The sequence below is a fragment of the Acomys minous genome, assembly GCF_964271855.1.
Source record: "Acomys minous genome assembly, chromosome: 10".
Taxonomy (NCBI): domain Eukaryota; kingdom Metazoa; phylum Chordata; class Mammalia; order Rodentia; family Muridae; genus Acomys; species Acomys minous.
In genome coordinates, this window is record NC_140491.1 from 62,539,818 (window position 1) to 62,551,761 (window position 11,944).

An 11,944-nucleotide genomic window follows, 5' to 3' on the forward strand; every position below is an offset into this window, starting at 1 on the left:
ACAGGCCTGGGTCCTGTTGTAGGCTGACTGCTCGGCTCCAGGCGCAGCAGCAGGGCACCGGAAGGTGGGCCCTTCGTCAGCGGCTCTCCCCAACGGTGACCAGCCCTGACCTGCAGAGGACATGTCAGACTACGAAAACGACGACGAGTGCTGGAGCGCCCTGGAGAGCTTCCGGGTGAAGCTCATCTCTGTCATCGACCCCTCACGGATCACGCCCTATCTGCGCCAGTGCAAAGTCCTGAACCCTGACGATGAGGAGCAAGTTCTCAGCGACCCCAACCTGGTCATCCGCAAGCGGAAAGTGGGTGAGGGCTGCTCCCATTCCAGCAGGCCCTAGTCCCCCTGATCCCCGCCCAGCTCCAGCTCCGTGTGGGGTGGATGAGTGAGAGCCTGCTCTCTCGTCATGACAACTTGCTGCTGCCCAGAGGAGAGAAGGGGGTTCCCACCATTGTTTAGACCCTGTCCTGCCTAGACTGAGACCTGCAGGGTGCCTTATGCAGTAGCCCAGATCCCTCTGCGAGGTAGGGTCCAGAAGTGTGTGTGTGGGGGGGGGGATCTACAGCTTGGGATCTCTACCCAGAACTTTATCCGCTGTCCCATGAGCCCCACAAGCTTTCCCCAACCCCAGCCCTTGGCCTTGACTCTGTCTTCCACTTGAAGGTGTGCTTCTGGACATCCTGCAGCGGACAGGCCACAAGGGCTACGTAGCCTTCCTTGAGAGTCTGGAACTCTACTACCCTCAGCTATACAGGAAAGTCACTGGCAAGGAGCCAGCGCGCGTCTTCTCCATGATCATTGGTGAGAGGCACCAGGGTGGGTTGGTGCTGTGGGTGGAGTCGGGTGCTTCTCTGACTGCATTGGAATGAATAGTCTGACATAGCCCTGTGGTGCGAATGAGCGTTGTGGTCCCTGGGGAGTACTCTCAGGTGGTCAGGGGTGTCAGGGGCCAGGAGGACTTCAGCAACGTGGTCCCTGGGGAGTATGCTCAGGTGGTGGTGGTGATGGGGCTTCAGCATCGTCGTCCCTGGGGAGTACTCTCAGGTGGTCCAGCTGGTGGGGGGGAGGGGGCTTCAGCGTCGTGGTCCCTGGGGAGTACTCTCAGGTGGTCCAGGTGGTGGGGGGAGGGGGCTTCAGCGTCGTGGTCCCTGGGGAGTACTCTCAGGTGTGTGTGGGGGCTTCAGCGTCATGGTCCCTGGGGAGTAGTACGCTCAGGAGGGTGGGGTGGGGGTGGGCTTCAGCATCGTCATCCCTGGGGAGTATGCTCAGGTGGTCAGGGGCGGGGCCTTCCTGGATTGCTGAGGTCCTGCTGGTTTCCAGAAGGGGAGCCCTTGCCTGCTTTTCCTACTCACAGCCTGGGGATATTCACTGAGAAGCGGTGACCCTTCTAAAGTGCCACTTCCGCAGGGCCCAGTTGTCAGCCAAGGGCAGAGTCTTACAGTTTCCAGAGGCAACAGAGGCATCCTTTCCTGATGGAATAGCCACAACCCTATCAGTCCTCATTCCTCTCATAGAGTAGAGAGGGCTAGGTGTGATGGTGCGCACCTTTAATCCCAGCACTCCCGGGGCAGAGGCAAGTAGATCTCTGAGTTAGAGGCCAGCCTCAACTACATAGCGAGACCTCGTCTGAGTTAGACTCTCCGTCAGTTCACCTGTGAGGGGCAGCAAGGCAGACTGGGCCTAGTGAACACACTCAGGCTTAAGGGACCCTTCCTATCAGCTTTCTCTATGGGAGGCCAGCAGTGCTCCCTCTGTCCCTCTGTCCCTCAAACTGCCGGTCTTCACACTTGGGGGTGGGGATAAGCCCACAGTCTGCAGGTGACAGCTACAGCCTCCACTTGACACTCCCTGGTCCCCCAGACGCATCCGGAGAATCGGGCCTGACGCAGCTGCTCATGACAGAGGTGATGAAGCTGCAGAAGAAGGTTCAGGACCTGACGGCCCTTCTGAGCTCCAAGGACGACTTCATCAAGGAGCTGAGGGTAAAGGACAGCCTGTTGCGCAAGCACCAGGAGCGGGTGCAACGGCTCAAGGAAGAGTGCGAGCTGAGCGGCTCGGAGCTGAAGCGCTGCAAAGATGAAAACTATGACCTCGCCATGCGCCTCGCGCATCTGAGCGAAGAAAAGGGCGCAGCGCTCATGCGGAACCGGGACCTGCAGCTGGAGGTGATCACTTGCCCCACCCCCGCGGGGGAGGCGGGGAGGCGTGGCCCTGACCCGGAGGAGGCTCCAGCTGACTGGACCACCCACCCACAGGTGGACCGGCTCAGGCACAGCCTCATGAAGGCGGAGGATGACTGTAAGGTGGAGCGCAAACACACGCTGAAACTCAGGCACGCCATGGAGCAGCGGCCCAGCCAGGAGCTGCTGTGGGAACTGCAGCAGGAAAAGGACTTGTTGCAGGCCCGGGTGCAGGAGCTGGAGGTCTCTGTGCAGGTAGGGCTACGGGAAGTGCGCACCAGGCCCCACATCTGCGGGGTGGGGGTGGGGGGTGGGGGTGGGGCTTCAAGCTGGGCACATCAGCATAGCCTCATGGGCCTCCTCAGCTGGGCTTGTTGCCCTCTATCGCCTCCAGGAGGGTAAGCTGGACAGGAACAGCCCCTACATCCAGGTGCTAGAGGAGGACTGGCGGCAGGCTCTGCGGGAGCACCAGGAGCAAGCCAGCACCATCTTCTCCCTACGCAAGGACCTCCGCCAGGCCGAGACCCTCCGGACCCGGGTGAGAGAAGAGGGCAGGCAAGCAATGCCCACTGGGTACCTAGAATGTGGGGTCTGGGACCTAGCTCACTGTCTCCCCTTCACTAATTCCTAGGGTAGGTACAGTGGTGTCTGTCCACAGCTAGGGTCACCTTTGGGGCTTACCATGTGACCAGTGGTGGCTGAGGCTGTGGCTTTGGATCAGGCTAGCCTACTGAGGCCTGGGACTCCAGTGCCTTCCCCATCATTTTAGCTAGCCTGATCTTGTGTACTCTGGAGCTGTTGCCCTGAGTCCAGCCCAGGCACCAGGTGGGCAACGGAGAGTTGCTGAGGCAGAGCGGTGCTTCCTGCAGTGCGTGGAGGAAAAGGAGATGTTCGAGCTGCAGTGCCTGGCCTTGCGCAAGGATGCCAAGATGTACAAGGACCGTATCGAGGCTATCCTGCAGCAGATGGAGGAGGTATCCATAGAGAGGGACCAGGTGGGTACCACCTTGTGTTCAGAAGATGAGAAGGAGAGGAGTGCCGGAGCCGGGCGGTGGTGGCGCACGCCCTTAATCCTAGCACTCAGGAGACAGGGGCAGGAGGACCTCTGTGAGTTCGAGGCCAGCCTGGTCTACAGAGCAAACTCCAGGACAGCCAGGGCTACACAGAGAAACCCTATCTTGAAAAGCAAAAAGAAAGAAAGAAAGGAAGGAGAGGAGAGGAGTGCTGAGGTACTAGTGCAGCAGCCTTTGGGGCAGTGGTCAAAGCATCTTTTGTTTAATTGCGCACAAGGTAACTTGGCAGTGTTGAAAGGTAGAATTTGGGACCGCTTGTACCAACACAGGCGAGTTCGCCTCACTCAAAGGCAGAGCTTATGTAGCAGGGGAGTCACCATGGCCGCTGTGTTGGGTAGAGTAAGGACAGGTGGGAGACTTCAGTAAGGGAGAGGAAGCTGCTGGCTGCACAGGTAAGGCTGGGGCCGTGTGGTAGAGGAATTGGTCATGGCTGCCTGGTCATAGGCAGTAGCAGAGTAGTAGCTCGTACCTGGAATCCCAGCACTTGGAGGTTGAAACAAAACAACACAACAAAATTACTGTGAATTTAAGGCCAGCCTGGATTACACAGTGAGTTCCATGCCAGTGTGGGCTCCGATGTGAGACATTGTCTCCAAAAACCAAAACAACTGAGCCAGGTTTGGTGGCCCGAGCCTGTAATTGCAGGATTAAAGGAGGAGGCTGGAGAAACAGAAACTCAAGGCCACTCTCAGCTACACAGTAAATCCAAGGCCAGGTTGGGAGAATGAAACTGTCTCCTAAGGAACAAAAGAAAAAGCACTGAGTACACACACCTTCAATCCTAGGTGGATCGCTGTGAGTTCAAGGCCAGCCTGGTCTACAAATTGAGTCCAGGACAGCCAGGGCTACACAGAGAAACCCTGTCTCAAAAAAAAAAAAAAACCAAAACAAAACAAAAAAAAACAACCAAAAACAACAACAAAACCTACAGCCATTGATCATGTTCTTTTTAAAAAATATTTATTTATTATGTATACAGTGCTCTGCCTGCATGTACACCTGCAGGCCAGAAGAGGGCATCAGATCACATTATAGATGGTTGTGAGCCACCATGTGGTTGCTGGGAATTGAACTCAGGACCTTTGGAGGAGCAGTCAATGCCCTTAACCTCTGAGCCACCTCTCCAGCCCTTATCATGTTCTTGATGTCAAGCTGCATCCAGATTTTATAAAGCCTGCCCCATGGGTGGGACAGAAACACACCCTGGCTAGCAGCTGGGGATGCTTCTCAGTTGGACCCCTAGGAGCTCCCTTGAGTATTAATCATGGAGAATTTTAGCAGCTTCTTTGTAGTGTTTTTCTTTTAAAATTAATCTGTATTTTATTGTTCTGAGACCGTGACTCATGTAACCCAGTCTTGCCTCCAAAGATGACCTTGAACTACTGATCCTGGGCATGGCCTACCCAACCCAGTGTCTGTTCATTTGTACCAAGAGCACTGGCTGCATGGCGGACCCCTCCAGTTCAGCAACTCCAACTGGGCCTTCTGGTACAGGCTGGGATCTGTACTGGCAAATTGAGAGCCAAGAGCACCTCTGGCCAGGCCCCTCGCTGAGGGTGTGCCCTTTGCTATCCCTGCAGGCTATGGCCTCCAGGGAAGAGCTGCATGCGCAGTGTGCCCAGAGCTTTCAGGACAAAGATAAGCTGCGGAAGCAGGTTCGAGAACTGGGTGAGAAGGCAGACGAGCTGCAGCTGCAGCTGTTCCAGAGTGAGGGCCGGTTACTGGCCGCCGAGGGCCGGCTCAAGCAGCAGCAGCTGGACCTGCTCACCCTGGTAGGCCTGTGTCTGCTCTATCCTCGGTGGTCTGCGCAGGGAGGTAGCTGGGGAGGGCGAGGGGCAGGGCAAGACTTGCAACCGCAAGCATGCAGCCTAGCACCCCCATTCCTAGCCTGGCATGGCTGATGCCCTGCTTGTGGCCTCAGAAAATGCCTGGGCCTTCCTGAGTCCCGTCCCTGCCCCCCCACCCCACACTCAACCCTGTTTCAAAAAACAAAAAACAAAAGACATGTTCTGGGTAGGGTCCTGGAGGGAGGTGCTGGCAGGGCTGAGGTGTGTGCAGGGGCTCCCTAGAGGATGGGACCCTTACCATGCCCTGGCCATCCCATCCCAGGTGCTTGGAACCCCTACAGCCCACTGACCAACTCCCTTTTCTGTGGCCACAGAGTTCCGATTTGGAGGACACTTCACCCAGGAACTCCCAGGAGGTGAGTGTGACCCCAACGAGTGGGCGAAGAGTGGGCCTCTCCCTGGCCTTCTACCTCCACCTCATGATCATCTCCCACATGACCCTGTCCCCTTGAACCAGGCTATCCCTGCTCTCCCATTTGGTCTGGAAACAGGGAAGAGTGCTGGCCAAACTCCAACGCCTTTGTTTGCTTGTGAGCAAAATGAGGCCCAGACCAATGCCCGTATCCTGGCCTCTGGGACCGGAACTTCATGCTAAAGTTCCCTTTGCCTGTTGGCCTGACTGGGACTGAGTCCCTGAGGATCTCAGTGCAGATGGGTGACAGTGATGGCTGTGCTAACTGAGGAGATGGAGTCAAGTGGGCAGTGGGGTGGGCCACAGCTAGTTCTGGAAGAGCAACGGTGGCTTGTAGCATGGCCTGACTGGGTGGCATGTCTCTCTCTGGAAGCTCTCACTGCCTCAGGACCTGGAGGAGGATGCCCAGCTCTCAGACAAAGGTGAGGAGGAGGAACCATGTACTGCCAGAAGCTTCTAGACTGTAGTCTCCTGACCTCCCTGAACCCTGGCCCAGCCTCAGCCCACAAAGCTGTGAGACTTTGTCTCAGCATTCACACCACTCCGAGGATGGAGAAACTGAGGCAGGGAGTGGCAGTGGTGAAGAGCTAAATTCTTAGGCTAACACACCTAGAGACTAAGAAATCTGATTTGAACATGGGGCTTAGGTCTCAGGATCTGTGGCTCAGGGCAGTGAGTGTGGAGCCCCCACCCTACACAGATCCGGCTTTCCCTACCAGCCTTCCTCCTGCAGAGGGAGAGACCAGCCAGTACACAGGTGTGCTCAATGAGGAAGTGAGGGATGGAGCCCTGACAGGGCAGCAAGCAAGGAGGTGGGTGTGTGCTAGCCACAGTAGCAGGCTGACAGGCAGGACTCTGCTCTGATCTAATAGTCGGCTCATTAGGCCTGGAGGTGGCAGTTCGGGGAGCTGGTGAGAACACAAGTGTCCTGGAGGAGCTGGAGGTGGGTGGTGAGGGGGTCGGGTGCAGGGAGGGGCCCTGAGAGCTTCCGTGAGAAGTCAGACTTCCTCAGCTCCTGCCTTACCTACGCTAACCCTAACCGAAGGCAAAAAGAGGAACAAGCGGCGCAGATGGAGAAGTGTGGAGGTGGGGTCACCCGCTTCGGCCCCCAACACCCAACTTGAGGCCACTGAGTCCCACGTGGGCACAAAAGGCGGAAAACCCAAAAGCAAGCTCCCTAGAAGACATGCCAGGAGTTAGGCACCAGGAAAACGAGAGGGGTGGGGGAAAGGCTGCTGGCTGCTCTAATACCCTGAGCCCTCCTGGTGGTCGGAGTCCGCCCTGGACACCTTCTGCCTGGAGGCTTGAGCCTTGGTCCACCCAGGCCCAGGGGCATGCTGGGTCTGGCCACCTGGACCCGCTCTTCTAACTAATGTAGTGAACTTGCTCTCACCTCCAGAGGCTCTGAGCCCTCCACTGAGGCTGCTCCCACCCCACCCATGGGAACCACTAAGCACAAAAATGTTGCCCAAACAACAGGGACACAGCGTGGGGCATGAATGAGCAATCTGCTCTGGGGACCTGGAGTCTTTCCTAGCCATCTGCCCTTGTATGTGTGGTGACAGTCAGCTTGGAGGTGTGGATGGGTCCTGTCTGTGAAACGCAGTCTCCAGTGACTTGTGTGACGGTCCCAGCCCATAAGGCTGGCCTGGGCTAATGCTATTTAGGCTGTTAGCAGGGGGAGGTAGCGGCCATGCCAGATGAGACCCCCACAAGTATAGCTCTTCCTTTCAGGTGTCCTGGCAGACAGGGAGAGCCCAGAGCAGCCCTCCATGACTCGGAACAAGGAGCAGCTTTCACAGACCCATGTAAGGCTGACTGGGGGCCCCCAGAGCCCTGGTGACTAAATGGCTGATCCTGGGGAGAAGGGTGACTCCATCTGTACCCCTGGACAACTGGGGATCACAAGGTTTTTGCAGTACATACGTATGATGTAATGTCTGCGAACAGAACCCTAGGTGTGAAATGGTTGGACAGGGGACGGGGGTTAGCGGTGAAAGTTCACTGTCAGCCTGGCTAAAGGGATAGTTTCCTCCATGCTCACTCATCTCGGAGTCCAGCAGGCCCCACGGCTAGCTAGCCACGGTCTCCATCTGCCGACCCCGTTCCTTCTGCAGGAGACGGGGCCCAGCAGCAGCGAGCCCCCAGAGAAGGAGCGGCGGCGCCTCAAGGAGAGCTTCGAGAACTACCGCAGGTGTGGAGCGGCGGGCAGGGCAGCAGGGCGGGCGGGACACCTGCGCTTACCTGCTCACACTGCGGGTCCCACAGGAAGCGGGCGCTCCGCAAGGTGCAGAACAGCTGGCGGCAGGGCGAAGGGGACTGCGGGAACACCACTGGCAGCGACAACACCGACACCGAGGGCTCCTAGCGGGCTGCGCCAAGGCTGAGCATCTGTGTAATTGTGAAGGGGTGCTGTGTTGTTTTTTTTTACTGTGCGCTACACATACATTGTACAAGTATTGGAAAATGCAGCTAAATAAAATGACCACGGAGCCAAGCCTGTTGGGCCATTGCAGGCGGGGTGACACCAGGGGGCGATATAATGCAGTGCATTGTGGTGTACAGAAGCCGAAGAAGGCCGCTTCCGGCCACGGCGCCCGTTTCCAAAATGGCCGATGCAGCCTCAGTCACACGGGGCGGTGCAAGAAGAGGCGGCTAAGGACCGCAGTCGGGATGTTGCGGACAGCGCTGGGCCGCGTGCCGACCCTACTCCGTAATGTGCGGACCCGGGATCTCGGACCAGGGCGTCTTTGGGATTCAGGGGCTCGCCTAAGGACCGCGGAGAGACGTCGGGGCTGGGCCTGGGGCTGGCGGAGCTCGAGCTCCGCGCCGGCACCGGAGCGTGTTGCGGCGCTGGGGCGCGTGAAAGCGGACCACTACCAGCTCGTCTACACCTGCAAGGTGGGCGCGGTAGGCAGCACCCGGCGCTGGTTGCTTTACTGAATGTGTAGGGTCCTGGCAGAAAGGCCTGGAAAGTCTTGGGACGGGGAGGGGGCGGAGTCTGACAGAAGGGGTGGGGCTAACGATGAGGGACTGGGCCGGGGCTAACGATGAGGGACTGGGCCTTCTGGGAGGTGGGTTCGGTTATCAGGAGACACGCGTTCTAGGAAGGAAGGGCTTGAACTGTCTCTCCTAGATGGGACCGTCTGGGACAGGGCTGGGGCTGTCCCTCAGAGTGGAGTTAGCCCTTGGGAAGGGCATGCCTGTGTATTCCTGGCCTGACCACCTCTCTAACCCAGCTAGGTCTGTGGGACCCGGTCATCCAAGCACATCTCAAAGTTGGCCTATCACCAAGGCGTGGTCATCGTGACTTGCCCTGGCTGCCAGAACCACCACATCATCGCGGACAACCTAGGCTGGTTCTCTGACCTGAAGGGGAAGAGGTGAGGCCAGCTGGGAGGATAGGAGACAGGAGGGTTGTGGCCCTATATGAGCCTGGGTCCTGGGCTGGCAGCATAGTCCGCTGCCTGGCTTCGTTGGGACCCCTTTCCCTACCTGGATGGCCCGGCTTCCACGTGGGCCTGGAAAGAGTTGAATTCGAATTTCAGATAAACCAGGAATGGCCCCCAAATGTGGCCAACGATACCTCTAGGCAGCTCAGCCTAGGTCTGTGGCTCTAACTCTGTCCCTGCCTGACCTCTGATCCCTACGTAGCCTTGTCAGTTTCTGGTGGAGGTTTTTTTTTAATCCCCTGCCGGCTCAGGGCAGAGTCTGTGTAGACTACGGAGCAGGTGCTGGCCCTCAGTTGGTGTTCTCACTTTTGGGAGAGCCATGGGGAGGGCCAGGAGGCAGTGTGGAGGATGGCTCTAGCTCTATGGCTATGTCTGGTTGCTTCTTAGTGGCTGTGAGGAGGGATCAGTGGCAGAGTCTGGACAGAGACACAAGGAGAGACTGAGAGACAAGCCTGCAGGCCTGTGGGACCCGTGCTGCAGAGAAATCTCAGCTGTGATGTGTAGGAGCAGGGGTGGCGGTTACCTGGTGAGAGGCAGGGCCAGGGCCCTTCATGGTCCACTGTGCAGGAGAGATGGCTTTGGAGATGGTGCTTGTAAACACACACCACTAGGTGGTTCTGAGAGGTGCCGGTGTCACGTAGATGCTGGGACAAAGTGTTCCAGGCCCAAGCTGACCATGGGGGTGCCCTTGAGGGAGCCCGGTGTAAGGCTGACGCTGCTCTCCTGTCTCAAAGGAACATTGAAGAGATCCTAGCAGCCAGAGGAGAGGAGGTACGGCGGGTGTCTGGTGATGGTGCCCTGGAGCTGATACTGGAGACAGCTGACCCACCTGCTACCCCAGAAGGAGGTGAGGGTCCCACCCACCCTGGCAAGATGGAATCGAGCTGAACTGTACACCACCCCACTGCTGAGGACTCCAGGCTCACAAAAGCTGCTGCATTCACCTGGAGCCCTCAAGCCTGCTGCTCCCTGTCAGTAAAAGCCTTCACCACCAGGTGCCGGGCCTGGGCTCCTGTTTTTCTCCTCTGAAGTCAGAACAACTCTGTGGCTCTAGGACCCCCGTCTAGCCTCATGACGGGCCTACATCTTCAGAGGAGTCCCTTCCTCCTTGTGTATAAATACTAGTTCTCCATTCTCCGTAGGGCTGAGGCTGGGCGTTGAGTTAGACTTGTGGCCTTGGGCAGTTTTTGTTCCTCAGAACAGTGTGCCACTTCCTTCTATATTCCCTGGCACCCCTGGCTAGCACCGGTGGCTTCTGTTGGGTGAGCTCGTGTCAAGGCCAGCCCCCAGGCTTGGCTTTTGTAGCGGAACAGGCTGCTCAGTGTGGCCATAGACCTGCAGAACAGGGCTCCGGTGCTTAGAAGGAGAATGATCCGGAAAGCCTCCTCTCTCCCATGAGCTGACTCCACCCCCGCCCCCCCCAGTTCTTCCTGTGGTGAGGGCTAAGAGGAGATGTGTGGACTGATGAGGGCCACGTTGTGCTTATGTTGGCGTGTGGTTCGCCTCCTAACTTTGTTTGACATGCCTTCAGGATGTTCTCGTGCTTAGGAAAGCAAGGAGACGCGAGAGCAGGTTGGGCTTTTTGCAGGAGTTTCTGGGCCTTGTGACCTCCAGCATTAATCACCACCCCATCTGGCAGGGAAAGACCTGGGACAGGAGGGTGGAGAAGGCAGCGGAGTACAGTATGACAGTGACACAATGCCTCCCTGTCTCCAGGGACCCAGCTAGTGATTAGCAGTTCGCTCTGGGCCGTGGGAGGCCGGGTGCACTTGCAGCCTGCGCCTCCACTCGATTACCCCCTGTCCTTCCCTCGGCAAACACCCTGCTATTACCCCCACCCAGAGCCTCCTGTGCCATTTGTGCGAACTGTCATAGTCCTAGAGACTGAGCCAGCCTCCTACCCCAGCCTGCTCCCTGTGGAGGACACAGAGGTCAGAGGGGGCTGACTGTGTTGCTTGGGGGCCTTCCAGTACAGGAAGCTAGTGGAGCCTGGCCAGGCCGCCTCGTGGTCAAGTGTCTGGACCAGAGTTGGAGGAGGCCTGAAGATGGCTAGACCTGATGGTGCAGACCTGGATCTGTGCCTCCTCTGGATGGCAGAGCCCATGGTTTGGACTCACGTCCTATGTGTGCCTTCTACATGTCGCTGCTCCCCACATGGGGCCTCACCCCCCATTACTGCAGAGTCCACACACCACCCTCTTGTGCAGATTCAACCTGGGCCACTGTTTCTAGTCCTGTGGCCAGGTCCCCGGCAGCCTGAAGATCTGACTACTAGTGAAGATGTCTACTCCTCTTTCCCCCCCTCCCCCCACCTCTGTGGAGACTCAAGGAAAGCCCGACCCTAGCATCCGGTACCTCTTGGCAGACCAGTGCGTTCAGCATGACTCCTGCGGGTGGCATGGCCCCCTCCCCATTGCCTTCCCATGGCAGCCACCTTCTGTAGTACCCAGCCTGCCTGGAAGAGTGTGGCTGCGCTCTGGACTTTAGAGACTCCCTTAACCTATTTTAGCCTATATTCTGCCTCCCTTGGGCCAGGTCAGGCCTCTTCCCCAAAGGCCCAATCAGGACATGAGCCATGGTGCTGCTCACCACATGAATACTGAAGACAAGCCAGGCCCTCTCCAAGCTTCTGTTGCCTATACTGGCATAATCCGGTCCCTGCAACACGAACTGCCAGGAAAAAGGAAGCCCTGTGGCTGGGTACAATTCACTTAGGGTGAGGCTCTCAGAAGGGCCAGTCCCCGTAGTGTTCACCAATGCACTGTGACATCCTGGCTTCTGATACCTGACTCTGCAAAGCCAGGATTATGGAGACAGCTAAGAATACAGCAGGTAGAAGCCCTGACCCAGCCCCCCCCCCCCATTGCTACATGCATCAGGGACACATCGCTCATGATCTCAGATGGCTTGGATGGTAGAGGACACCGCACTGGGCAAGCCAATACCATGACCAAGAAGGCTGACTGACACAAATTCCAACAGA

General features: G+C 57.6%; 1 protein-coding gene across 4 annotated transcripts; it reads left to right on the forward strand.

Annotated features, from left to right (window-relative positions):
* The first annotated feature begins 113 nt into the window (after positions 1–113).
* Positions 114–10,100, forward strand: LOC311607840 (caspase recruitment domain-containing protein 9). Of its 4 annotated transcripts, XM_084799938.1 has the most exons (13): positions 114–305; positions 661–798; positions 1,858–2,162; positions 2,253–2,432; positions 2,572–2,715; positions 3,047–3,172; positions 4,831–5,022; positions 5,412–5,453; positions 5,883–5,931; positions 7,627–7,703; positions 7,778–8,410; positions 8,753–8,892; positions 9,696–10,100. In XM_084799938.1, the coding sequence occupies exons 1-13, from the start codon at positions 122–124 to the stop codon at positions 9,847–9,849; spliced, it is 2,364 nt and encodes a 787-aa protein (XP_084656064.1). In that variant the 5' UTR covers positions 114–121; the 3' UTR covers positions 9,850–10,100. The 4 variants fall into 4 exon arrangements, with proteins under 4 accessions (XP_084656064.1, XP_084656061.1, XP_084656063.1 ...); XM_084799935.1 differs by lacking the exons at positions 8,753–8,892; positions 9,696–10,100 and adding an exon at positions 7,244–7,317 and having other exon boundaries at positions 115–305; positions 7,778–8,006; XM_084799936.1 differs by lacking the exons at positions 114–305; positions 661–798; positions 1,858–2,162; ... (5 more) ...; positions 5,883–5,931; positions 7,627–7,703 and having other exon boundaries at positions 8,077–8,410; positions 8,749–8,892; positions 9,696–9,832.
* Positions 10,101–11,944: the final 1,844 nt, after the last annotated feature.